General features: G+C 45.1%; 1 protein-coding gene across 1 annotated transcript in view; it reads left to right on the top strand.

The window, feature by feature from the left end:
- The window catches only part of MUSK (muscle associated receptor tyrosine kinase), a 192,264-nt gene that overhangs the window by 141,534 nt on the left and 26,392 nt on the right, over positions 1 to 24,338 (top strand). The window contains exon 8 of the mRNA XM_086962104.1: positions 5,643 to 5,791. Within this exon, the coding sequence (XP_086818230.1) occupies positions 5,643 to 5,791 (149 nt within the window). The remainder of the gene's footprint in view (positions 1 to 5,642; positions 5,792 to 24,338) is intronic.

Genomic DNA, 24,338 nt, shown 5'->3' with positions numbered 1-24,338 from the left:
AGGCAGGGCTGTTCCCTCTCCCCTCTTTTGTTCGATATGTATATTGAGCCCTTCGTATGCTCCTTGAGATCAGACCCTGCTATTTTACCTTTTAAAATGGGAGAGTTAGAATAAAAAACCGCATTATATGCAGATGATCTCCTGCTATACACTGTCAACCCTACAGAGGCTATTCCCATATTATTTAAAATAGCCGATGACTTTGGTAGAGTATCTGGTTATAAAATCAACAAGGAAAAAACTGACATAATGAGTTGGAATAGTGTAGTCCCAGTACAGGATGCTTAACAAAAAATAAGATATCTGGGAATACATCTAACGCAGAAATTAGCAGATACGTCTAAAACCAGCTGGTTGACAGTGGTTAAGGAAGTAAGTAAATTACTATCTAGATGGGGGGTCTAGCTCTGAAAATCTATGGAAGAGTGAATTTAGTTAAAATGACCATCCTACCCAAAATAACTTTCTTGTTTAACAACATACCCTTATCATTCAATCCCAAAGATATTGCTAGCCTCCAAGGGAAGATTGGATCATTTATTTGGGCCACAAAATCTCCTAGGATAGCTTAGAGGAAACTTAGAAGGGGGTTGAAGTTGGGAGGCTTGGCATTACCAGACCTGTTTTTTTATTGTTACACCTTCCAGTTTAAAAATTTTAGAATTCTGGCCAATAAGCTTGACTCCACCTCGCAGGGTCGTCTTTTTCAGGCAATGTTAGCGGACCAGCCACAAGGTTTTGAATTTTTTCTCTATAAGTTCGGGGACCAAAAATTCTACAAAAAGGTCCGCTTGAAGACTTTACAGACTGCGCTCAAAATCTGGCAGTACATACGGGGGGTGTTGGGAATCCCCTATTACAACTTACAAGCCCCAATTTGGGATTCTCCAGGCACTCCGGCCTGCTTGTTGGATCGGTTGGCACAACCATTGAAAGAAGCAGGCTTGGAAAAATGGGGGGATCTTTGTGTGAACACTCAGCTTTTAGACTGGTAATCTCTAGCAGATCTAACTGGGGGGTCCCTCACAAGATTCAAGTACTACCAATTGTCATCATGGTGGGGAAGACAGAATTGGGGGAAGGAGGAGGGCACCCTGATTCTCGATTGCATCAGTAGAGGGAGTGGCTGGAGGAGGGAGGTAGCCTTTTGGTATAATACGCTGGTGGCTGCGAAAGATAGTCTGGAACTGGAAATAACATCTCTCTGGGGTAACACCTTAAATGTGAGCCCGGAAGAGATAAAGAAGGTCTGGTCTGATGCATTCACCATGTCCCAAAAGATAATCAAACCAGCCAACCTCAGAAGGAATCATTTATATACAGCGTATAGGGTTTACTGGACTCCTGCCAAACTAACCAAGATATCTGCTGGAAGCTATAACTGCCCGAGATGTAACTCTTGTGCTGCTGACGATCTACACATGTTTATGGAGTGCCCAGAAATTACCAACTACTGGAGGCAGGTTTGCGGTTTTTTGGAGGAGGTGCTATTAACACCAATTTCCTGTAGCACTAGAATGATCTTTTTTGGTTTACCCCAGGAGTACTCGTTGAATAATTATGCCATGCAGTTTCTCTTCTATGTGATTGTCATCGCTAGGAGAGAAATATGTAGAGAGTGGAAGTCGAGGGCCCCCCAAAAGTTTGCCGACTGTCTAAAGAACATCATGATGATTAGTCAATCAGATAGGATGTGTGGAGGAGAGAATGCTGCTAAGGTTTGGTCCGCGTTAAAAGATTGGTCAGAAAAATAACTTAAGTCCAATGATTATGCCAGAGGTTTGTGGCCCTGTCCTCCCGGTCAATGTGGAGATTGGGAGTTGGACGAGGAGACAGCCTACCTCTGGGGGAATTCTGAAGGCCACGCACACTCTCCAGGGGCAGATTTGAAGTTTTGTGTGCGAAAGGCTCAGAGAGAACCCATCTAGAGCGGATATCTTCTGGTGGCATGTATGAGGACAAAAAAAAAAAAAAAAAACGGATAAGGGTTCCAAGGTGTGAATTCAAAAATCACTTCCAAACAGCTGAGGTCACAAGGATGTAGTCAATCTGGTGGTGCGGGCACAAATAAGGGCCACCACTAGTAATTGGAATATTGTCACTACTGTTGGAGGACTAGCAAGGCTGACCAAGAGAGTAAGCTGGTCCACGGATACGATCGCAGTGCCTGGTACCAGACGCTCCGATCGTAGTGGTGGACCTTATTTGTGCAGATTACTGGGCAGTCGCTAGGTGGTGCTGCAGCCACCTGTATTTTGAGGCCAAGGCAGTCTCAAAAACGCTGCTGGCTGTGATGCTGATTCAGGTTCTGTATGTCTGGGTTAGCAGTAGGTAGAACACGTCTTCCTATGGGGTGCATGTGTGTCCTCAGGCACTAGGGTCCTGCCTGGTTGCCTAATTGGATAATCATGCCATGACTATCCAAAATAAAATATATGTGCTTATTGTCAGGTTGGCCAAATGGTTCATCGTACTGTTGATATGATTGCCCCTTTTTCAACCTTGTCCTCTCATTACTTTGCTCTTGGCCTAAATATCAAATTCGACTGACAAGCTGTGGGTTGTGGAAATATATATAGTAACTTAACACATGTAAAGAAAAATCACCATGGGTACTCTTCTGGATCTTCTGTCTCTTACCCCAAGCTTTTTCCTTTTGGGATTCCTTCATCTCTTCTGTCTTGAACATTTATGCAAAGTCAATGATTACGGATGACTGATGACTGACAGATTGATGTGCATGAAAAACAGTGGATAGGTTTAGGCGAAAGCCATTAGGTGTGGGAAACCTCTAGATAGGACCTAACACTATTTTTCTCACCAGTAAATTGAAAAACATATATTACATGGTAAATGGTTAACATTGCAAAACCCAAATATAGAAAATGGTTATACTATAATTACTCTAAACAAAAAACCTTTAAAAAAGTAACCTCCCCGGGGCACTCTGTTCCGTCCTGTGCCCTACATTACCCTGCCACAGTCTGCACGTTCTCACCTCATAGTGATACCTACTTATGACTTTGTACAACAGACCCCTTGATTATAGACCGTGTCCACCCTCTCGCATCTTTTTTTTCAACTCATGTACCAGGATCTGTTTAAATTTATTATGCTTCATGTTGTGAAGCATGGCAGAGAGAAAGTGAGTTAGATAAAATAAAACTTTAAACTAAAAAACACGAAAGGCCTGCTTCGCTGCCCAGGTGAGCACAAGAGTGGAGTCTCATCCAAACATACTTATGTAACTAATAAAGAGACATGTGGGGTTTTAGTGTTCTCCCCCATGAGATGGAATGCATTAATGTAAAGGTGATAGCATTATAGATTGGGAAAAGGGGTCCATATGGAATAACTCCATTGCGTGATCAGTTAGAATACATCCATATGTGGGAATGCTTACGAACACCTGTGACACGTGCATCTGAGTCCAGTGCAAACTGCCATAAGGTTTTTACTATCTCATCTCCTTAAAAAAGAAGCAGCTAACGAGAACCATTGGTAGGTCAAGTGTAGAAAACACAGCGAAACGTAGGAGACATCTGAAATATGCGTTTACTCTGGCTGTTCAGGGACTGCTCTTGATTTACGAAGCCCTGTTGGTTGTAGGTGAGATTTAATGCTCCGTTTCAGTTTTTGTACAGATGGCTTGGCAGACAGACAGGAAGCACACCGGGGTAGATTTACAAGTTCTGGTGCATCTCTACAAATCAGCAGAGTTGCGCCAGAACACGTGCGACAAGCAACACCACCCGTGCGCCACCACTGATGTGCCACATTTACAATGCGGCGCCGTGGCGCACGGATGGGCAGATGCGTGTCGCATCCCCGGCGGAAATGTGGCGCATTGCTGGAGTCACGTCGCAATCGCGACGCGGCTCCAGCAGGGCTCGGGGGTGCCCTATGCCTCTCATGCTGCGTCACTCCTTACGCCTGCTTCAAGCAGGCACAGGGTTTTGACGCAGCATGGCTGTAAAAGTGACTCAGTGAAATCTTGTAGATTTCAATGCGTCACTTTTATGAGGCGTACCTGTGAGGGAATGCCCACCATGCGCTGGAACGGTTTCATGTGGCGCAGGGTTTTACAACGTGACGCATCTCCCTAGATGTGCCACGTGGTGAATACGGCGCAACATGGGGCATGATTTACGCTGCTGCTGTGTCACAGAAGTGACGCAACGGCGGCGTAAATCTGTCGCAAGGGGCTTGTAAATCTGCCCCACAGTATCATCACACTCCTTGCACCCAAAAAATGCTTTTGTGGGGTTCTTTAGATGCCATGGCTCAGTGTGTGAGAATGAGTTCCATTTTTCACGCCCCCTAGGGTTTTTTTCTGCGAAAATCACTGTACATGGGCTAAATCACCCCTGCGTGCTCGCCATATGGAACGCTGTTTGCACCAAAAAACTATAGTGCCTCTCCCCATCCCAGGGGGCATTCGCTATGATCCTTGCTCTTCATCTAAATTTAGCAGTTCCTTCTTCCTTCCCTGTTTATATAATTTCTTGACTGAAGACTGAGTTTTGTAGGTCATGCAGAATAATATCACTCCCAATTGGCTTCCTTTGCATTATGAATCACCGCATTCCTACAGTCGAGCCCAGCAGCAGGCCAGGAGAGGAAGCAACAAGCATACCCACTGAGCACCTCTGAAAGGCTTCCACTATTAGGGGAGCTGGTCGCATTGTGTTGGCGAAACCACTAGGATTGGACAGTACTAATTTGCAGGACTCTGTGGACAGTAACATCACCAGCATCAAAAGGCAGTAAAATAACGGTTATACATACTGAAACGATGGGCCAGTGACATATGGAAAGGGTAAGAGGGCGTGAATCTACAGACATTTTTGTAAGTTCAGCTTTTTGAGGGATAGTATGAGCACCTATTATAATCACAATAACTGTCATTTCATAAAAGATAAAGCATTGGCTAACCCAATAGTTCTCAGCTCTTGAAAGCTGACCTATTGGCTTTGCCAATGCTTTTTACCATTTGTATATGAACGAATCTGTCACTACGCATGCGCACACATGGGACAAACAATCTGGGAATGGACTTTCTGTTAGATAAAAAAAAATCCTAATAAACCAGTATTCCCTTTAGTATTCTTTTTCCTGGTGCCAACGTTTTTAAAAGTACGTTCAATCATTTTTTGAGCTGTGTTTTTGCAGATTCTCACACAGTGGCGTAACATAGGCCCCCGCAGCCCACACGGTGCGGGGGGGGCCGAGCTCCAAGGGTCCCCTTCAGCATAATACCCTGGCCTGAGTGCTCCTGGCTGAGTCTGGAGGGGAGGGGCTCAAATATCGTTAGGCTATCGTCTTCACATCATTTTCTAAAATCATACTTGGGTGGATATATATTTCCCCTGGAAAATGTTGTGCAGATTCATCATAGAGGACGAACGATATGTGATTTTTCTGTACATTAGCTAGAATATTGGTGCCACCGAATCCTTAATAATACACTGAGCCCTTTCTGACCTCTGTGCACATTCAACCTGTCGCCACTTTGGTTGTCTGGTCTGTCTCCGAACGCAGCAAAAAAGAAACATTCGAACGTCACCCTGCTTTGTTTGGCAAAGCTGAAAAATCAAGGTTAATAAGGCATCTTTCTCCATTTATTTCCCATATGCTTACAGGGCTCCTGGTCTGCATCCGTATGAACCATCCACCATGGTGGCTGTGAAAATGCTCAAAGAGGAAGCTTCACCAGACATGCAGGCCGACTTTCAAAGGGAGGCAGCTTTAATGGCGGAGTTTGACCACCCCAACATTGTGAAGCTCCTAGGTATGTTTCCACAGTTACACCAATTGCGCATGTTGGTCATTTCCAAATGTTTTCCATATTATGCCTCCAAATCTGTGAGAGTTTCAGTTTGCTTTGCTGCTCCTGAAAATGTATAGTAAATTTGCAAATGTCGCGATGTGGAGGGATTTCTGCATGATCAGTTATACATAGTGGGCAATTGTGCAAGGGGAAGTGGGAGTGGATTTGTGCAACGATATTTAATTTCCACATAGAGGGCCCGATTCTGATGCGGGTTGGGAAGCTTCCCGACCAAATAGGTTTGAAAATGGTTTCTAACCCACTCGGATCGGGAGAGTCCGACCGACTGTTAGGAACCTGGGTTAGTCCTCTTTCAGTGACCATGAACTATAGTCACATGATCTACCAGTTTTGGATATAGGTTAGTCCTACCTTATTGTCAGTGCTTGTTATTGTTAATATCTGGGTTCCTGGTTGCTGTTCCCTGGTTCCTGTGCTTGTTGGAGCATCTTTGACTATTCTCACGGGCTCGTGAGAATTGTGGATCCCTTTCTGGAGTTCGAGTCGTGGGCTCCTGAATCCCTGTTTTTTCCCTTTCCTCCTTCCTTAGTTCGTTAGTGTCCCTTTTCCCTGCCTTCTGTTCCGCCCCGGTTTGTAGCGTGTTCCCCTTTGTATAGTTTGTTTTGGACTGGGGGGTTCAAGGCGTTCCTGTTTCCCTTCCCATCTTGTGCCGTCATTTGAAACTTGTTTCGGAGCATTGAGGTGTGGGGAGAGTCGCGGTGTTTGTCTTAGAAACTAGTTTTCTTTTGCGCGGCTCCTCGTCCCACCGCTCCATGTCATTGTGCGCGGAAATGACGTTTTAGGTCATTCCGCGATTAGGTCCCGATCGCAAGCGCTAGTATGGACGGCTTGCAACAGTGTTACCCATTGTCCTAATTAAAGTTACGGTTGTAACGTTTTGGATAGAAACGGGTAGGGGTTTTTTGTTCTTGCCGTGATCTAGGCATGTTTTTCCCCTAAACCCAAGACGCAAGAGAGACACCCTATTGATACTGTTCTATTGCCTTTTACCAAGAGACGTTTTCTTGGTCCTGAATTACCTGTTGTCCTATGCCTTCATGAAGCCAAGCCTGTACCCTCAACTGGTGAGTGCAATGTGAACGTTTGGTAGGACATGGTCACTGGTGGTGGGGTATCTGGGTAGATATATGACGTTGTGAAGTGTGTACTTCTCGTTTGTCCAGGTGCAGAAGCGTGGAGGAGGGAGCAGTGAACTCTTCGTTCTACAGGGGTGGAAGACTTGGTGTCTCCTCAAATTCCACCCCCTTTTCTGGTTCATTGGTACACCCATATTTAACAACTTGTGGGTGACCTGTGGGTCGGGGAAGTGGATTGGAACATACCTCGTTCCTGCAGTGTGTGGGCTGAGTGGAGGAATCCAACACCGACCGAGTACGATGCATCCGGATGATTCCAGATATGATTTGGCTGGACTCGGATTGATTTCAATGGGAGCATATGTTCCTAACCGCATCATAATTGGGTCCTGGGTCAAGAAGACACGTTTCCGATCTGATTTGGAAGGAGTGAATGCCATTAGGAGGCCTTCCTAACTGCATCGGAATCAGGACCTAGGTGGGAATGCTTTCCTAACTGCATCAGAATCAGGCCCTTAGTTTTTCAATAAGGTAAAGATTTTGCCCACGGAAAGAATTCACATTCTCTACAGCCCCAATAATTTTTTCGGGTATTAGATTCCCTTCTCACCATACAAGGGGATTCAATGCTGCATTTTGTAGGAGCAAATCTCTAACCATTTCCAAAGTAGTAATGGGTCAAAAAAAAAATCAAGAATTCCCCCAAACTCATCTTGTGGGTGTTCTCATACTTTTCAAGGGAACCCCAACCTGGAATTCTCACTTCCCACGTGTCAAATTTTATTTGCTCAATCACACTTTTACTTAATCTTTTTGTGAATTATGTGCATGATTAAAAGTATTTACATGTGCAAGGTACCATCTTGTGAACACCGTACATGCTCAAATGGCTCTATGTAGAAATGGAAGTCTGACTTGAGAGCAAATGGCTCTGTAAATCAGGCCCCTACACTTATGTAACTAAACATACTATGTTCTTACATGTTTTAAATATCCTTTAATGGCTAAGTGAGCTGCTCTTTGCACTGTGGTATGAAGTAAAAACAACAGCAGGATCAAACATTACTTGAGAATGACCAGATTACTTATCAGTAATCTTTATGACTCAGAGTCCTGGCTTCCTTGTATCGCGATATTTGCCGTGTTACACAGACATAATCTACACAGTTTTGCCCAAATATAAATGTAAAAATAAATGTTATTCCCAGTCCCTAACTTAGGTTGCACCTCCTTCCCCACTCCCTGTAAATCACACAGAGGGATTCCACCGATCATAATTCCTATTTTGTTATGCCTCTTTTGCCTTTCGTAAGTGTTTTTTTCCTTTTCTATGTATATTCTCACTCTTTCCATTCTCTATACCTGTGGCAATGGGTCTCAATGCAATTAAGGACTTGCATGAGGAAGACAGATAGCAGGCAAGCATTAGCTGTTTATCTGAACAGGAGTCTATGTTCAGCTGCATGTTTTGGTGCGCTGTTAGTTCCCATTACCTTAGGGCTGTAGTGGGCTCAGAGCACTTCACGGGATTAATGCAGGCGATACACTGGTGTCTGGTGTGGGTTGAGCCTTGAGTGGTTTCTTTTATTAACTACCCCGAAGCCGCACCTAGATGTGGGTTTACGTGCATCATCTCAGGGTTGGAGTCAATGGTGTGGGCCAGGTGGCACCCTACATTAACTCTGTTAGTCCTCTTTCAGCATCTTTGCAGACTCACTTGAGTACTGTAAGCAAACTCTTTGTGCTTCTGGCTGGTGCTGGGGCTCCGGTTGAGCCAGAAGTCATATCTGTGGCTTCGGGTATTATATGACGTCCCCTGGATCTCTAGGGATGCTAGTCTATCGTTCTGAGTCTCACCCAGGTTGCTAATCTGTGGTTCACCATTGTTTGACATTAAAACCCCACACAGCCCTGCAGCATTGTCTCCTTCTAGTAGGCCCGTGACTGCACTGTGCTCTTCCACCCATGGTTCTTCCGACAATGGCACCACACATTTTGTGTACCTGTCTCTTCACCATGCATGCAGTAACCAATGTTCCTTTAACAGTGGTGACAGTCTATTGCCCTCTCTCATAGAGTTTTCTGAACTTCCACCCTGGGAAAGATCTCGGAGTTGCACCTGGTCTCCCTGGGTGGTAAGTTTTGTGACGTGGGTTCTCCTATCCAGCTTGCCCTGTTGTCGTTTCTCTGTAGGGGTGGGTGGGGATTGTCAGTCTCTGACCTCTCAGCATCAGGGCCCATGGGTAACAGTGTGTTGTGCAGTCTAGGGTGCTTTGATACACCCTAAGGAATCTATGAAGGCTGGATTCTGGTTCTTGACTTATCTTCCAGAGTAACCAGTAGTGTCATGTTTAACATGCGCATAAAACGCTAAACATCCCCGTTGGCTTTGGACCATTCTTGTGTCTTATTCTGAGGTGCCTCATTAATTCTTGGAAGTCGGCTCCTTGAAATGGGGACCGTGGTCTCTTCTGATTTCCTCTGGGATGCTAAACAGAGCAAAGGAGCAAATGCTGGCAACTCTCTCGACTCAGTCACTCGAAATATCCCAAAGTAGAGTTGATTATCAAGCATCACCATCGTGAGGCATCAATCAGGGAAATTGCCAAAATCGAAGCTGACCATTGACAATGGCCTGTCAGTGTTCTTCGTTGGCAACCAGGGCTGGGGTTTCATGTCGTCTTGTCAATTGACATGTGGTGAGCTATTTTATTAAGTTGTCTATGGGCATCCTCAGGCCCAGAGAATCATATATTTTCCTCAAATGGGCTTTGTTTTTCGATGCACCATAGTGTCCCTCATGAGGTAGCTCTATCTATCTATCTTTGGGCCAGTAAGGTTGGCATAACGATGCAGTCATCCTGCAGCAGCAGTCTGTCTTCTGTGACACTCAGTTCATGCCTTACCCTCCACAGCAGTGTCAGCCTGTTCTTGTCAAGGCTTATCCATTGATTGGAATCCTGCAGCATCCTCTTCTATGTTCCTACCTGAAGGGTGGAGATTACCTTTTTGATTACTTCATCTTTTGTTGTGGCTTGGCTGACATCTGTGATAGACAGTACATTTGTACACACACACCGTTAGCTTGATATATTCTACAGTTTAGGGGTCCTCTGCAGGGGGTTCTTCATCAGGGGCTGTGGGGAGACGTGATAGAAAGTCCACAGGGTTTCTTGCTGCTGGCCTGTACATTACTGTGAACTGGTATTGTTGGAGTTGCACTGCCCATTGCAAAATCCAGGAAGAAGGGTGTGGTGCTGTTCCTTCAAACAGGGAAACTAATGGCTGATGCTCGGTCATTACTCTAAACATATGCCTGCATAGATATAGGTGGAAATGTCCACAGCTACATTTTATCGCTATGTCCTCCCTCTCAATGTGGCTATAGTGGGTCTCCATGGCTGTGAGGGCTCGGCTAGTGAATGCAATTGCAGCCCATTGACCTGGTTCTCTTTTTTCGGTCAGCACTGCACCAAGGCCTATGGGACTTGCATCTATGATTAGTTCTTTTGTTTTTCCAGGGTTAAAGCATGCCAGGGTGGTTCCGTTGATCAGCACCTTCTTGACACCTTCAAGCCTACCGTCTTTTTTGAGACCTCATGCCCACTGCGCCTCATCTTTCATGAGGGCACGGAGCAGTTCCCCTAGCGTTGCTAGGTTGGGGAGTAGCCAGTCACAGTATGTGGCCATCCCAAGGAAGCTGCATACCTCAGTGGGATTCCTGGGCGCCGAGGTTCGTTAGATTGCTTGCGACTTCCGGGGATGCACTTGGAGGCCTTATTTGGTGAAGATGTAGCCGAAGAATTAATTCTTGGTTTAAAAAAGAGCATTTTTCTCAATGGAGTGTTAGCCCATACTCACTCAAGTGTTGTAGCATCACCTGCAGTCGGCTGTGATGTTCCTCTACGGTTGTGGAGTAGATGAGAATGTCCTTGCTTATGTTCATGATGCTTTACAGGCCGGAAAGTGTCCCGTGAATGGTGTTCTGGAACACTTCGGCAGCCAACGAGATTCTAAGGTTTAGGTGCTTGTATCATCTCAGGCCAAGGTGTATTGAAAATGTAGTTATATATTGACTATCCATGTCCAGTTGTACCTGATGATGCCCTGCATTCAGATCTAATTTTGAAAACTATCTAGCTTCATTTAAGCCGGCTCTTATATCATCCATAATTGGAGTGATCTCTCTTGATTTCCCTGTTGGGCAGGTGCAGATTGATGTTCAGCCTAATTTTGCCTGGTTGTCGTGATTTTTTTGCTATGACCATGGGAGACACCAAGGGAGTGGGGCCTGATTCTTTTTTGACACTTTCAAGCCTCTATAGATTCTCCAGCTCCGGTTCGACGAGTGACCGGTAGGGGGCCAAAAGGAGAGGACTAATGTTGCTGCTGGGACTCGCGCCTTGTGAGCGCCCCAGAATCTCCAGGCACCCATCACTGCCAGCATAACAGTGCAGAGGAGAGAGCCACCGTTTCATGGCTGCTGTCGGACTTCATTTCCCAGAATCCCATCCTGCACCACCTGACCAAATCAACTTCAGCTGCCATATTGTAACACACGTTGGTTGCGCTGCTCTTGGGGGCCGAAAGGAGAGGACTAACCTTGCTGCTGGGACTCACACCTGCTGAGCACCCAGAGATCTCATCACACAAATCACTGCCAGCATAACAGTGCAAGGGGGAGAGCCACCGCTCAACGGCCTCTGGGGGTTTCATTTCCCAGCATCCAGTCCTGCACCACCAGAACTAATCAACTTCAGCTGCCCTAATTTACCTGGTCCTGCTGCCCTTGGAGGTTGAAAGCAGAGGACTAACCTTGCTGCTGGGACATGTACCTGCTGAGCACACCGGGATCTTCTAGCACAAATCACTGCCAGCATAACATTGCAGGGGTAAGGTAGAGAGCTGCAACTCCACGGCCGCTGTGGGACTTTATTTCCCAGCATTCCGTCCTGCACCACCTGACCTAATCATCTTCAGCTGTCCTATTTTAACCCAAGCTTGTTCTGCTGTTCAAATCAGAGCCCAGAAGAGGCTAGGCTGAGCCACACCTCTTGGCCCCAGGTAAAAGATCTTGCCATTTTTACTTCCAGAATGAAGCCTTCTTTAATCTCCTGGAACATTGCAGGGAGAAAGGCCAAGTTAGATGATGTGGAATGGGGATATTATATTGACAACTTTGATTTATGCCTGTTCCAGGAACTTGGGCTCCTTCTAATATCTACAGACAGGGTTTTAAGTCATTCTGAGTTAGTGCATTGGTGGGGGGGGGGCTCATTATCTGGGTAAAAACATCCCTCGGATGGCACATGAAACAAATGCGTATTGATTCCCCAGATATTTAGCCCAATGTTTGACTCCTAAGAATGGTAAACCCTATGTAATAGTAAATGTTTATAACACATCAAGACCCTTCTTGGAACCATTGAAAACGTTGAGTATATCAATTGAGTTTCTAGCTACTTTACCTTCAATTTATCAAGTCTTCATCGCAGGTGATTTCAATACTTGCCTGGAACCTTATGCTCCCTTCCTAGACATTACTAGGGATGAGGATATTTGCTGGAGGATAAAACCTCCTTATTTAACCAGAAAAACTATGAGGGTGAGTGTAGGTGCACTTCAAGTTATTGATACCATGTTAACATTTGGCCTAAACCTGGAAATGGGAGATTTCCCTCAGATTTTGATTGTAAATATACCTTTACAAGAGGTTCCTATAATAGCCATTGAGATTATAGATTACTGGACTTGAAAATATGGCATGACATAGCGGACCTGACAGTGCGTAACTGCCAAGATTAGTGATCAATTCCCTGTTTTGCTATTTTGGGATAAGGTGAATGATGGAGAAAATCACCTTGTGATTTATCCAGTGGAGGTACCTAGCAATCAACATATTGTCAAATGGGAGGCATTACAAAAATCTGAGAGTCTGCTAGCCAAACTATATTCTTTATTGATTGCAGAGCTCACTGTACTGCAAGATTGTGATCAAAGTCTAGATTGGATGGTGGAGGCCCACAATAATCTTATAATAAACTTGGTGGCACGGAAAGGCTGACAAATTTTAAGGTTGAATGAATGGTTCAATGATAGCTGTAAAAGTGCTAAGATTGCCCTCTTCCGTGATCTTCTCCCTAGGCCTAAACTGTGGGAAATTTTAGCCGGGCTTGAGATTCCGTTACGTATAAGATAAACAAGGAAGCCCAATACTAGGACCAGGGGTAACTATTATGTTTAGGAACACAATGGTTGCTGAGTGGACATGAAGGTCCAAAAGAAAAGTAGCGTTAAAGGTGGTATTTAAACAATATGCATATATTAAGTGGGCATATGGGGTAATTAATATCAAAAGTAACAGCAACGTAGTTACTTGACAGGGACAAAAGGGAGTTATACAACACACATTTTATTTGTTTTACCAACAATATGGGAATAGTTCAGATGCTCACACAAAGTAACAGCCAGCGTGATGTGGCGAGTGAAGGTGACTATTCGAAAATATATACATCGCATTGACAACAGGAAGTAGAAACTCCTTAAGTTCAAAAGAATTTTATTTGATAATAATAAAAAGATAAAGACAGGTGTCAAAATAGAATACAATGGAATACAAAGTTAAAGACTCTTAAAAGGGCATAAATGTACAAATGCGTTTGCAATAAAAAAGAAATTTGGGTACAAAGCGAAAAATAAGGAAGGGAGACAGGAAAAATGCATGAGCGTAAAATATGGCAATCATAAAAACATTGGGAAAATTTAAGAGAGTGATACAGTGAAGGATAAATGGAATGTATCGAGCGTTTAGGGGGGTTTGGGAACTTCTTGTTGTGGGGGTAGTGGATGAAACAAACGTTTACTGCAAGAGTCCAAATAAAGTGTAACTGGAGTCCATAAGTCCATGCGCTTGACAGCCAAACATGCCGGGAAAACATGAGTGGTATCGAGCCTGTGGTTATGGCAGACATTAAACCACCATGCTTTGAAAGAGATTTTGGAGAAATCCTTCCAGTTAACTGTTATTTGTTGGAAAGCGGCAGCAAGTAAAAGGTCAACAATCTGGGGTTTTAAGTCAACAACATCCCAGCAAGAGGAAAGGCTACCCAGAAAAATATGCGTGTGGGAGAAAGGGATAGAAGTATGAAAAATCACATTAAGTTGAGCCCATACCTGTAACCAAAAACTACGAACATGAGTACATAAAAATAGCATGTGGAATAAGTCAGCTTGTGGAGATGAGCAAGACCAGCATGTGTGAGGAGTGTTAGGAAAGCGTTTGTGTAGGTCAGAGGGTGTGAAGAGGAGTCTGTTGTAAATAAAGAATAAAGTCTGAGTGAGTGTTGCTGCTCTTGAAGATTTGCGGAGTTTGGTCCAGATTTTGTCCCAGAAGGGAACTGACCAAGAGACAGACAAGTCATGCTCCCAGGATTCCTCGACTTTGGATTTAGGTCTTGGAGACTCAGTAGCGTGAAGGTATTTATAAATAGCAGTAGCCTTTGGTACAGTGCGCAAGAAGGAGTGGAGCGAGATAGTGGGTGTGGATGAGGAAGAAGGAGGGTTGGGCTGAGTGAGGAGATCATGTTTCAATAAAACTGCATTTTTAAGCGAGTGATATTTGCGTGCGAAGGAGGTGGGTAAGTCATAAAGGATGCGGAGTTCATGAAAAGGTAAAAAAGAGGAGTCGGAGAAAAGTTGGGAAATCCATTGGAGACCCCGAGTGTGCCAAGATTTCCAGAAAAAGGGTCTGTCTCGGATGAGTAAGGAGGTGTTATGCCATATGGGGGAGAATAGGAAATCGGCAATAGTGGTAGGGGGTGAATGGGAGAAGGAGAGGAGTATTTTTGTGGTAAACTTATGAATCGGGGTAGAAACAGATGCAGGTTTGCGAGAGAAGGAGAGGTATTCGGAAAAAGAGAAGGGAGATAGGAAAAGGCGTTCAAGTTTGGCCCATAATGGACATGGGGTGTCTGGATCTTGGAGCCAAAAAGAGGCTTGTCTCAGTTGGAATGCCTTGTGATAGGCTGGGAAATCAGGGAAGTTAACCCCACCCTCAGATTTAGGACGAATCAAGCGTGCCAAGGACATTCGTGGTTTCTTTTTGTTCCAGAGAAAGGAGGTTAGAATGGAGTTGATCTGTTTGAAAAATTTGGATGGTATAGAGACCGGAATATTAGAGAGTGTGTATAAAACAATGGGAGATAGCATCATTTTTATCGTGTCTAGACGACCCCACCAGGAGAGGTAAAGAGGGTGCCATTTGGACGTGAGATCTGTCAATTTTTGAATACATTTGGACATACACAAGGAAACAGTATCTGGGATGGTGGGGGCAACATGCATTCCAAGGTACTTGATATGGGAAGGTTTCCATGTGAAGTTGGAAGCAGCAAAATCTGGCTTGAATGTAAATTTGGTTAAGGGAAGGATCTCGCATTTGTCATTATTAAGTTTGTAACCAGAGATTTGGGAATAAGCATGGACTTCGGTAAGAAAAGCAGGAATGGAGACAGAGGGGTTGGAGACAAATAATAGAATTTCATCCGCATAAGCAGCTAGCTTGATGTGGGAATCTGATAGTTGGTAACCATGAATGGAGGGGTTTTGACGAAGCTTGGAGAGGAAGGGTTCTAAAGCCAAGTTGAAAAGAAAGGGGGATAGGGGACATCCTTGACGAACACCCCTTTTTAAATCAAAAAATGAAGAAATCTGACCATTGGCACAAACCGCTGCGCGTGGGTTAGAATAAAGCAGTGAAATTAAAGACATAAAAATAGGGCCAAAACCGAACCATTGGAGGGTATGAAACAAATAAGTCCACTCAACTCTATCAAACGCTTTTTCAGCGTCCAAAGCAATGGCCGCAAGAGGGTGAGGTAAAGGGCGGGATTTAGAGAGAATGTTAAATAGAAGTCTGGTGTTATCAGTAATAAATCGGCCTTTGACAAAGCCGGACTGTTCTTCACCCAACAAGTCTGGAAGAAGAAGGTCGAGTCGAGCTGCAAGGGATTTTGCAAAAATTTTGTAATCAATATTGACCAAAGAAATCGGCCTGTAATTTTTGCAGTATTGAGGATCCTTCCCCTCCTTGGGTATGAGGCAGATATGAGCGTCTGAAAAAGAGCCGGAGGAGGAACCCAAGGAAAGGAAGGTGCCAATAAGGGAATGGAGTCTGGGTATAAGAAGCTTTGAAAAGTGGAGAAAGAATTCCACCGTGAAGCCGTCGGGCCCAGGGGCTTTGTCTTTTTGGAGGGTTTGAAGTGCTTTGAGTAGTTCCTGTTGGGATATATCTTGTTCTAATTGAGAAAGGTCAAGTGGAAAGTGTGATGGTTTTTGTATGGTGGAGAAAAATGTGTCTAGTAAGTGGGAAGATGGTTGAGTTTCAGAGGAATATAAGGTCTTGTAGAAAGTAGAGAATGCAGTGAGAATGTCTGCATCTGCGTGTTTAAGGTTCATGTCAGTGTCGTAGATAGATTCAATGTTTAGTTTGTTATGTTTCACCTTTAAATAATTGGCTAAGATCTTGCCAGCCTTATTTTTGCCCCCATAGAACTTGGCACTAGATTTTAATAAATATAATGATGCATCATCAGTAGATTTTTTGTTAAATTTCATCTTAGCGCTGATAAGGGCGGTTAGAGTTTGCTGTGAGCGGGAGGTAAAATAAGAATGCTCCAATTTCTTAATATCTAGAAGGATGGTTTTAGTAGCTTCTCGAGCAGCTCTACGTTTTTTAGCAACAAAGCTAATGATAAAGTCCCTCGCAGCCGCTTTAAAAGCATCCCAAATAGTATGTTTGGGAACAGGAGAATTATCGTTTAGGGCAAAGAATTCATGGGAAAAAGAGGTGAAGGCGTTAGTAAATTTGGGGTCTAGGAGAAGAGAATTATTGAAACGCCAACGTTTAGGGCCTGTTGATTTGGGTAAGAGATCCAATTGAACTAATGTAGGGGCATGGTCAGAAAGTAAAATTGGACCTATTTCTGCATAAGAGAGAGTTTGGGCAATATTGTGGGTAACAAAAATGTAATCGATTCGAGATTGGGAATGATGACATGGGGAGTAGAACGTAAATTCTCGGAGATTCGGATTACAAAGACGCCAAGCATCGGTGAGATTATGTTGGGAGATGGTGTGGGAGAAGGATTTGTGAGGTTTATTAGGAATGAAATGTGCGTTGGAGTTCCTGTCTAAAAAGGGATCCAAGGGCTGATTGCAGTCTCCCGCTAAAATAAAATTATCATCAATGAATCTGGCGACATGTTGTGAAAATGAATGCCAGAAAGTGGGATCACCAGTGGTAGGGGCATATACATTTAGGAGAGAAATTGGAACATTCTTAATAGAGAGTTTAACATAGGTCCAACGGCCCTCAGTATCCGACTCTTGTGCAATCATAGAAGGAGAAAGAGCTTTGTGACAAAGAATAGCAACTCCATTGCGTTTACCATCTCCAGGGGAAAAATAAACATCACCCACCCAGCTTCTTTTCAGCTTAACAGATTCTTCAGCAGACAAATGGGTTTCTTGTAAAAAAGCAATGTCCACATTTAAACGCGAAAGATGAGACAAGATTCTTTGTCGTTTGATGGGTGAGTTGACGCCCTTAACATTCCAAGTGATTATTTTAAGAGACATATCATATCAAAGAAGAAGAAAAAAAAGAAAAACAGAAGAAGATAATAAAAAAGTACTGAAAAAAGAAGATGCGGAAAAAATGAGAAGGTAGTCCAGGGACATATCATGTCGAAGAAAGAGAAGAAAACCAAAGAGAGAGAAAGGGGTGCAAAGGAGACCAAAAGAATTGAAGAGCCAGGAAGAATAAGAGAGTCAATAAAAAGCAGTGCAGTATAATAGAGAGGAAGAGGATGAGGGAAGAAGAAAATAGGGTAAGGAAAAGAAAAGTAGAAGCGAGTTGTGTAGAGGAGAGGATAAGGTAGTCCAAAAAGTAGGCATAATAATAGATAGAAGACAGCAACAGAAGAGTATTCGAGAACCGAGAAGAAGAGACACCTGTAAAACAGAGAAAATTGGGAGACGTACAATTGGGAAGAGAGGGAAAACATACTTACGAGGGGTAAAGGTGGGGAGGGTCGATCACCAGGGGGAGGATACGTGAGGAAGTGGATGAGGGGGGAGCGCCAGCAGAGGAAGCAGGCGTCCAATGCAAGCAAGCCAACAGGTCGGGGGGAGGACGCCGTACATATTGTGAAACCTGCAAGGAAAAGGGAGGGAGGACATTAATGAATGAAAGGAAGGAAAGAAAGTGACAGCAGAACAATGGTAACTAACAAAAAAGGTGTGTAAAGAAATAGTAGCGAGCAGTATCAAGTAACGAACAAGAGTACCATAAAAATGACGGAGAATAAAGGGGAGACCAGGAAAACTAGAATCAGTAAAAACATGGGGAAAACAAACAGTGATACATTGAACTATACACGGGAAGCATGCGAATTAATGGAAACTGCAATAGTGCGCCACGCAAGAATCATGGCGTAATCATCCAAACGGGATGCATGAGAGAAAGGGAAGAGCGAAGAAAGGAACATAGAAATTGAAGGTGCTAGGAACGCAACGAAGAGAAACATGAACGCAGTCTACAACAAGCATATAACACATAGATGAAATAAAGCATCAAAGCTAGATCAGGCATAAATCATGGAGGAAATGCCGAAGAGGAACTGGAGAAGTCCATATCAGATGCTTGTGTTGCATTCAAGAAGCTTCGGAGACGAACAGGATCCTCGTAAGTCGTCGTCTTGTTGTTGTAAGTTACTCGAAACAGACAAGGATGGAAGAGGCCATATCTGGCTCCAATGGCACGAAGTTCTGGTCGCATATCCAGGAAGGCCTTGCGGCGACTGGCTGTGGCTTTGGCGTAATCCTGCGCGAAGAAGAGATTGGAACCTGACCATTGTAGACGAGGTGAGGCACGGGCCGCTGAGATGACTTTGAGGAGGTCAGTATATTCTAAAAAGTACATGATGACACCTCTTGGCCGTGAAGAGGAGGAGGGAGTAGATGGTAGACGACCCAGCCTGTGTGCACGCTGGATGTTGAGCGTTGTACCTTCAGGCAAATGAAGAAGCTTGGGTAGAAATGATTTGAAAAAGGCAATGGGATCAGTCCCTTCACAATTCTCCGCCAGGCCGTAGAGTCGAAGGTTATTGCGTCTGTTCCGGTTCTCCAATTCTTCAACTTGCTTTTGGAGTGAGGAAATCTGAGATTGCATGTGTGTCACTTTGGATGACGACTCCTGCAGAGATGTGAGAGAATGTTCTACATTGGTCACTCTAGCCTCCATCTGAGACCAATTATCAGTAAGAACTTGCAGTTTGGAATTAGTCTCTTCCATAAATGGCTTGAGAGCGCGGATCTCTTCTAGTAATAGCTCCATGGAGACAGCCGAAGTGGACCCAGTTGGTGATGGGGGGTCTTGTTTTTGGCGTTTTGTGGTCACTTTCCCTGAAGGTTGGGTGGGTCGCTCTGCGCTAGACTGTGACATCTGGGTAGCGAGCGCTTGAGAGGCCTCAAGGTGCGCCAACGCTGAAAAGACTTTCGAGTTTTTAATAAAAACACGACGTGGAGTCTTGAGAGTTCGAGGGGTGACCTTTTTTTCCATACAGAAGAAATATTGTTGACAGGGAAGAAGGTCCAGTAGTACTCACTGCGCAGCTGTGGATGTCTCAAAGACTGATCCGGAATACTCGAATGAGGCAAGGTATACAGGCTCCAAGAAAAATAAAAAGGGAAAGGAGGAGATACTGCCTTGAGGAATTCAGAAGAGCCAGAGAGCCAGAAGATACATAGAGCAGCCTTCAAGTATTTAATTGGAAGGAATATCCCATAAATGGATGAGGCAAAAATTCAACATGAAAGTGAGATGTTGATAATTGAGACAGCAAGAAGCATAAAAGTTTCTTCAGGCGAAAGCAGCAGGCATAGAGTTGAATGCGCCAGCTTGTTGTATGGGAGCGCCAACAATTGTAGATAAATAAAGGCAGGGAAGTGGAGGAAATTACAGCGCTGAGAGTGGAGAGTGTGCCAAAATTGCGCTCATACTTGAGTTGTGTGAGAGAAGCTGAATTGTGCAGAGAAAAATGCGATGAAATATGGTAAAATAGCAGCGTTTCTCAAACACTTTCAATTAGGTTGCTGACCTGATGAGAGATGCTCATTATAAATAATCGCCATGAGGGAAAGCCTGCGCTTGAGAGTCACGTCGTTCAGTCAGCTGCTCCGTAGCGCTCGGCACCGGCATTCAAAATGGCGGGCGCGGCTGACAGGGGACCGCGTCCGCCGAGAAATGAAGAAAAGCGGACGTTCCGCCGCTTAATTGTCAGCGCATTTGCAAGCGCGATATTGTCCCCAGCTTCCAATGAGGGATTATGATATCTGCAGGCGTCGGGAGAAGGTAGAAAGCAGCGAACCCCCTCGGCGACCTGGAGCGCTCACACGGGAGCCGCCATCCTCGTCGGGCGCAAGCCACGCCCCCGGAAGTAGAAACTCCTAAGAACCAGTTTTAAACAATATAAGGAGTTTCTTGTTGTAGGAATAATTGAGAATAGTTGTGATGCTGAGGGAATATCGAAAAATCGCTTTGACAGGTTCCCTTTGGATAATGTCATTATGAAGCAATTTCAGTAAATAATAAGGTGAATGGATGTGTGAAGTAACGCTATTTTGCATAAAATTGTAGAGGACTAGAACTTGGGCAGTCACCCCGTGGGCACGTGATCGGCTGACGCGGACATCACCAAAAGATGGTTGCAGGTATGAGGAGTCTCCGCAACCAACTGGTAATGAAGCATTTGCTTTACTTTCTAGAGTAACTGATGATTATATCGTGTCCTCTGGAACGTTAGATGGCTTTTACATATGGGACGTTCTTTCCTTCTTTTATTGTCATACCATCATAGGTTTGATGTGAATCTCGTGTGAAGTTTATTATTGGAACCCCAACAGCCCTGAAGAAGTTGCACAACTGTATTGCAACGAAACATGTTGGCTTAATAAAATTGAGTATGGTTTGATTAAAACCATTTTTAATTGGGAAAGCTTACAGCACTTGCCAGTCAGTCAGAAATACTTTATTCGACAGCCAAGAGTCATTAAAGCATACAATATTATCAAAAGAAAATACACATTCCAGCCAAATACATAACAATAAAATATTCCCACATATCAGTCACAATATTCATGTCTTAAAACATTCGTAAGAAAAGCCAATATTATATAAAGTGCACTGTGCTCAAGTAACAGACCAGATCCATAATTAATATCACATATAAAAATGTACCATACTAGTCAAGAAGGGGAAAACACAGTTAGGCCAGCAAAAAACACAAAATCACTATTACGTGAGTAATCTATTGGCCCAATTAAAAAACCTGCGACCCGAGGCAAACCATGGGTGATGCCAGCATTTGTAAATAGAGCAGAGCTGGCTTCACTTGGACAAACTGGTATTCTCTAAGTAGAGGGAGGATGTGCTGCCTACGCAGGGACTCATAGTAGGTACAAAAAAACATTAGGTGCAAGGTATCCTGTTCCAAGAATTTATCACAGGGGCAAGGTTTTAATAATTCAAATTTTGAATATCCTCTTGGGAATGCCACCAACCAGGGAACCATATTTAAACGAAATCTTGTTAAAACAAAACAGTGGTATTGTTTATTAACATAAGATAAATATGGTTGCAGCTTAGATCCTAGGCCCTGAGTGACATACCTTCTCACCGAGGGCTTGCCTAACTCGGCCTCCTCCATAAGGCATTTCCGCCTATCCACAAGTCCATAATCACAGTCTTGCCCAAAGGCTTCGGGGTCAAAAACAAATTTGGGCACCCTAGACATTTTGTTTCTTCCTTTATGTATTTAAGCCAAGGGATATGCTGGGCTCTCTCTAGCGCCATACAATCCGAAATTATAAGTTGGTTTAGATTCGGGGGGGGGGGGCGTTGAGCCCAGATTCTAAACCATCGTAGCAGGGGGGAAACTGCAATCTGGTCTGCAATGTACCCCATCCCCAGTTCTTCATGCAGGCAGTAAACAGGAGTAGCTACAGGGACCCCAATGAGTTTGCACATAAAATTATTCTCTGCCATTTGTATATCCTTTACATCTTTGTAACCCCAGATATCGCAACCATACGTGGCCATAGGAATACATTTTGCGGTATAAACTGTCAAGAGTGCGGACAGGGGTTTTGATCCTAGTCTTTTTGCAAAGTCCATAGTGGCCCCCGTTGCTCTTGCCAGAATGTTCTTTTTAAGTGTTTGTTGCGCTCCCCATGTACCTTGGTCATCAAAGAGTACCCCAAGTATGGGAAAGTGGATACATTGGTTATTTTGTCCCCATTACAGTAAAATTTAGCCTTGGCCGCCTTTCACGTGCAGCACTTAATAAAGTTACGTCGAGCCAGTAAGCTTTACCGGTTTTTAATGGTGAGAATTATACATTTGCATTCTCACAGGGGTCCATTGGGCACTTGTAATGACATTATGCACGGACAGTTCATTTACACTTGGGTTTCACTGTCTTTTGTACTTCATTGGGTTGAGGTTTTCACAACAGTACACACATCTTTCTTTGAGTGGGGGGCGGCCTGGCCTTTCTCCCCCTGTAGCTCCTATTGTGTTGACAAGTTGATGGCTGTCAGAGATCAGGCACCTCATGTGTCTCTGGTGCCTGGAGCGCGACCACGACCTGAAGTCGTGCTCCGACTGACAGGTCATGAATCCTAAGTCTTTGCAGGAGCGACTCCTAAATCTTTTGGAGGCCCGGCAGTCTGCTCTACATCGTTCGAGGTCCCGGCCAAGAGTTAGATCTCAGGAACAGTCGCGGAGCCACCACCGTTTGTCATCAAAGTCTTCGCACTCCTCGATTGAGTCGAAGCACAAGAAGAAAACGAAGAAGCATCATCCCTCTTCGTCTTCTCCCCTCCATCAGCAGACGCAACGCAGCACCCGGAGTGTTGTTGCTCTCCAGCTCCTTTGTCAGAGCGTGCACCATGCTTCCCTCCTTTTCCCAGAGGCGGAGCATCCCCTGCCCAGCTTCGAACCTTTTATGAGACTTTTCGTAGCATTTTTGGGCAGCCTGACTCCACAGGTGCGCCTTCGGGCCCCACAGACTCAGCTGGGGGCCCTGGGCCTTCAATGCCGGTGGCTCCATCCCCAGCACCAGAGGATCCCAAGGATCCAGGCCTAGATCCATATCGGCACCTGTCGATCTCACGGTACATTCCCCAGTGCCGATTCCAGTGATGACACCCCCGACGCTGGTTGTGCCCCCTACCGGCGTCGACCCCAGCCTCACCCACGACTTGGATCCGGTGCCGGACCGATGTCAGTACTGGTGCCGGAGGGTACTTTTGTACTGATGTTCATCCCTGGCATTCCCTATTGCCCTGAGTGGCAGTCAGAGGAGGGTGAGGAGGACTGGGAGGGGTCTGGAGGCCCTTTAGCTGACCAGCTAGAGGAGCCGGACTGGCAAGAGGACCTGGCTGATGCCAGTGGTGTGGATACCTCCCCAGACCTTGAAATACTCTCCCACCCTACCATGGCTATGGAGGAGGGAGCTTCTTCCACAGTGGTGTTGCGAAGGGCGGCTGAGGCCTTGGGCCTTGAGATTCCTAAGGTGGCCGTCAGGACTAACCTCCTGACAGAGGAACTTCAACCGGCAGCAGCCTCTTCAGAGCCCCTGCTGCCTTTTAATGAAGCCCTCATGGCCATCCTTCTGGGCACTTGGTCCAAGCCCAGCACAGGGACCCCTGTGGACAGGATGATTTCCCAACACCACCGCCCGGCCCCGGGTGACCCACTTTTCCTCTGCCAACACCCTACCCCCGAGAGCTTGGTGGTCCAAGCCTCATCTTCTAAGGGCACATTTTCTTCCGCTCCCCTAGATAGGGAATCCAAGAAGCTGGACCACCTTGGGAAGAAGATGTTTTCTTCCACCAGCTTAGCGCTGTGGTCGGTGAACATCGCCTGCCTCTTGGGCTGTTTTTCCCATACGGTGTGGGATAGGGTTGAGCAAGTGCTGCCACAGTGCCCGGAGGAGGTCCGGGCCGTTCTCACCCGCTCAGTGGCAGAGGGTCGAGACGCAGCTAAGTTTGCCATTAGGTGTAGGCTGGATACCCTCAACTCTCAAGGCAGAATGGTTTCCACGTCAGTAGCCTTGTGGTGCTATGCCTGGTTGAGGACATCTACTTTCTCTGACATGTCCAATCTACCCTTTTGGACATGCCCTTATGATGGCTGTCGCCTGTTCGGCGACAAAGCGGACTCAGCGCTTGAGCGCTTCAAGGATTCTAGAGCTACGTCCAGATCCTTGGGCCTTGCGGCAACCTCTTGCCCCACGCAGTCCACCTTTCACCCCTTTTGTAGCTACAGAAGGGGTACCCCACCGTGT

This window comes from Lissotriton vulgaris, chromosome 3_1 (genome assembly GCF_964263255.1).
Source record: "Lissotriton vulgaris chromosome 3_1, aLisVul1.2, whole genome shotgun sequence".
Classification (NCBI taxonomy): Eukaryota; Metazoa; Chordata; class Amphibia; order Caudata; family Salamandridae; genus Lissotriton; species Lissotriton vulgaris.
This window is presented reverse-complemented; position numbering and strand designations above follow the sequence as displayed.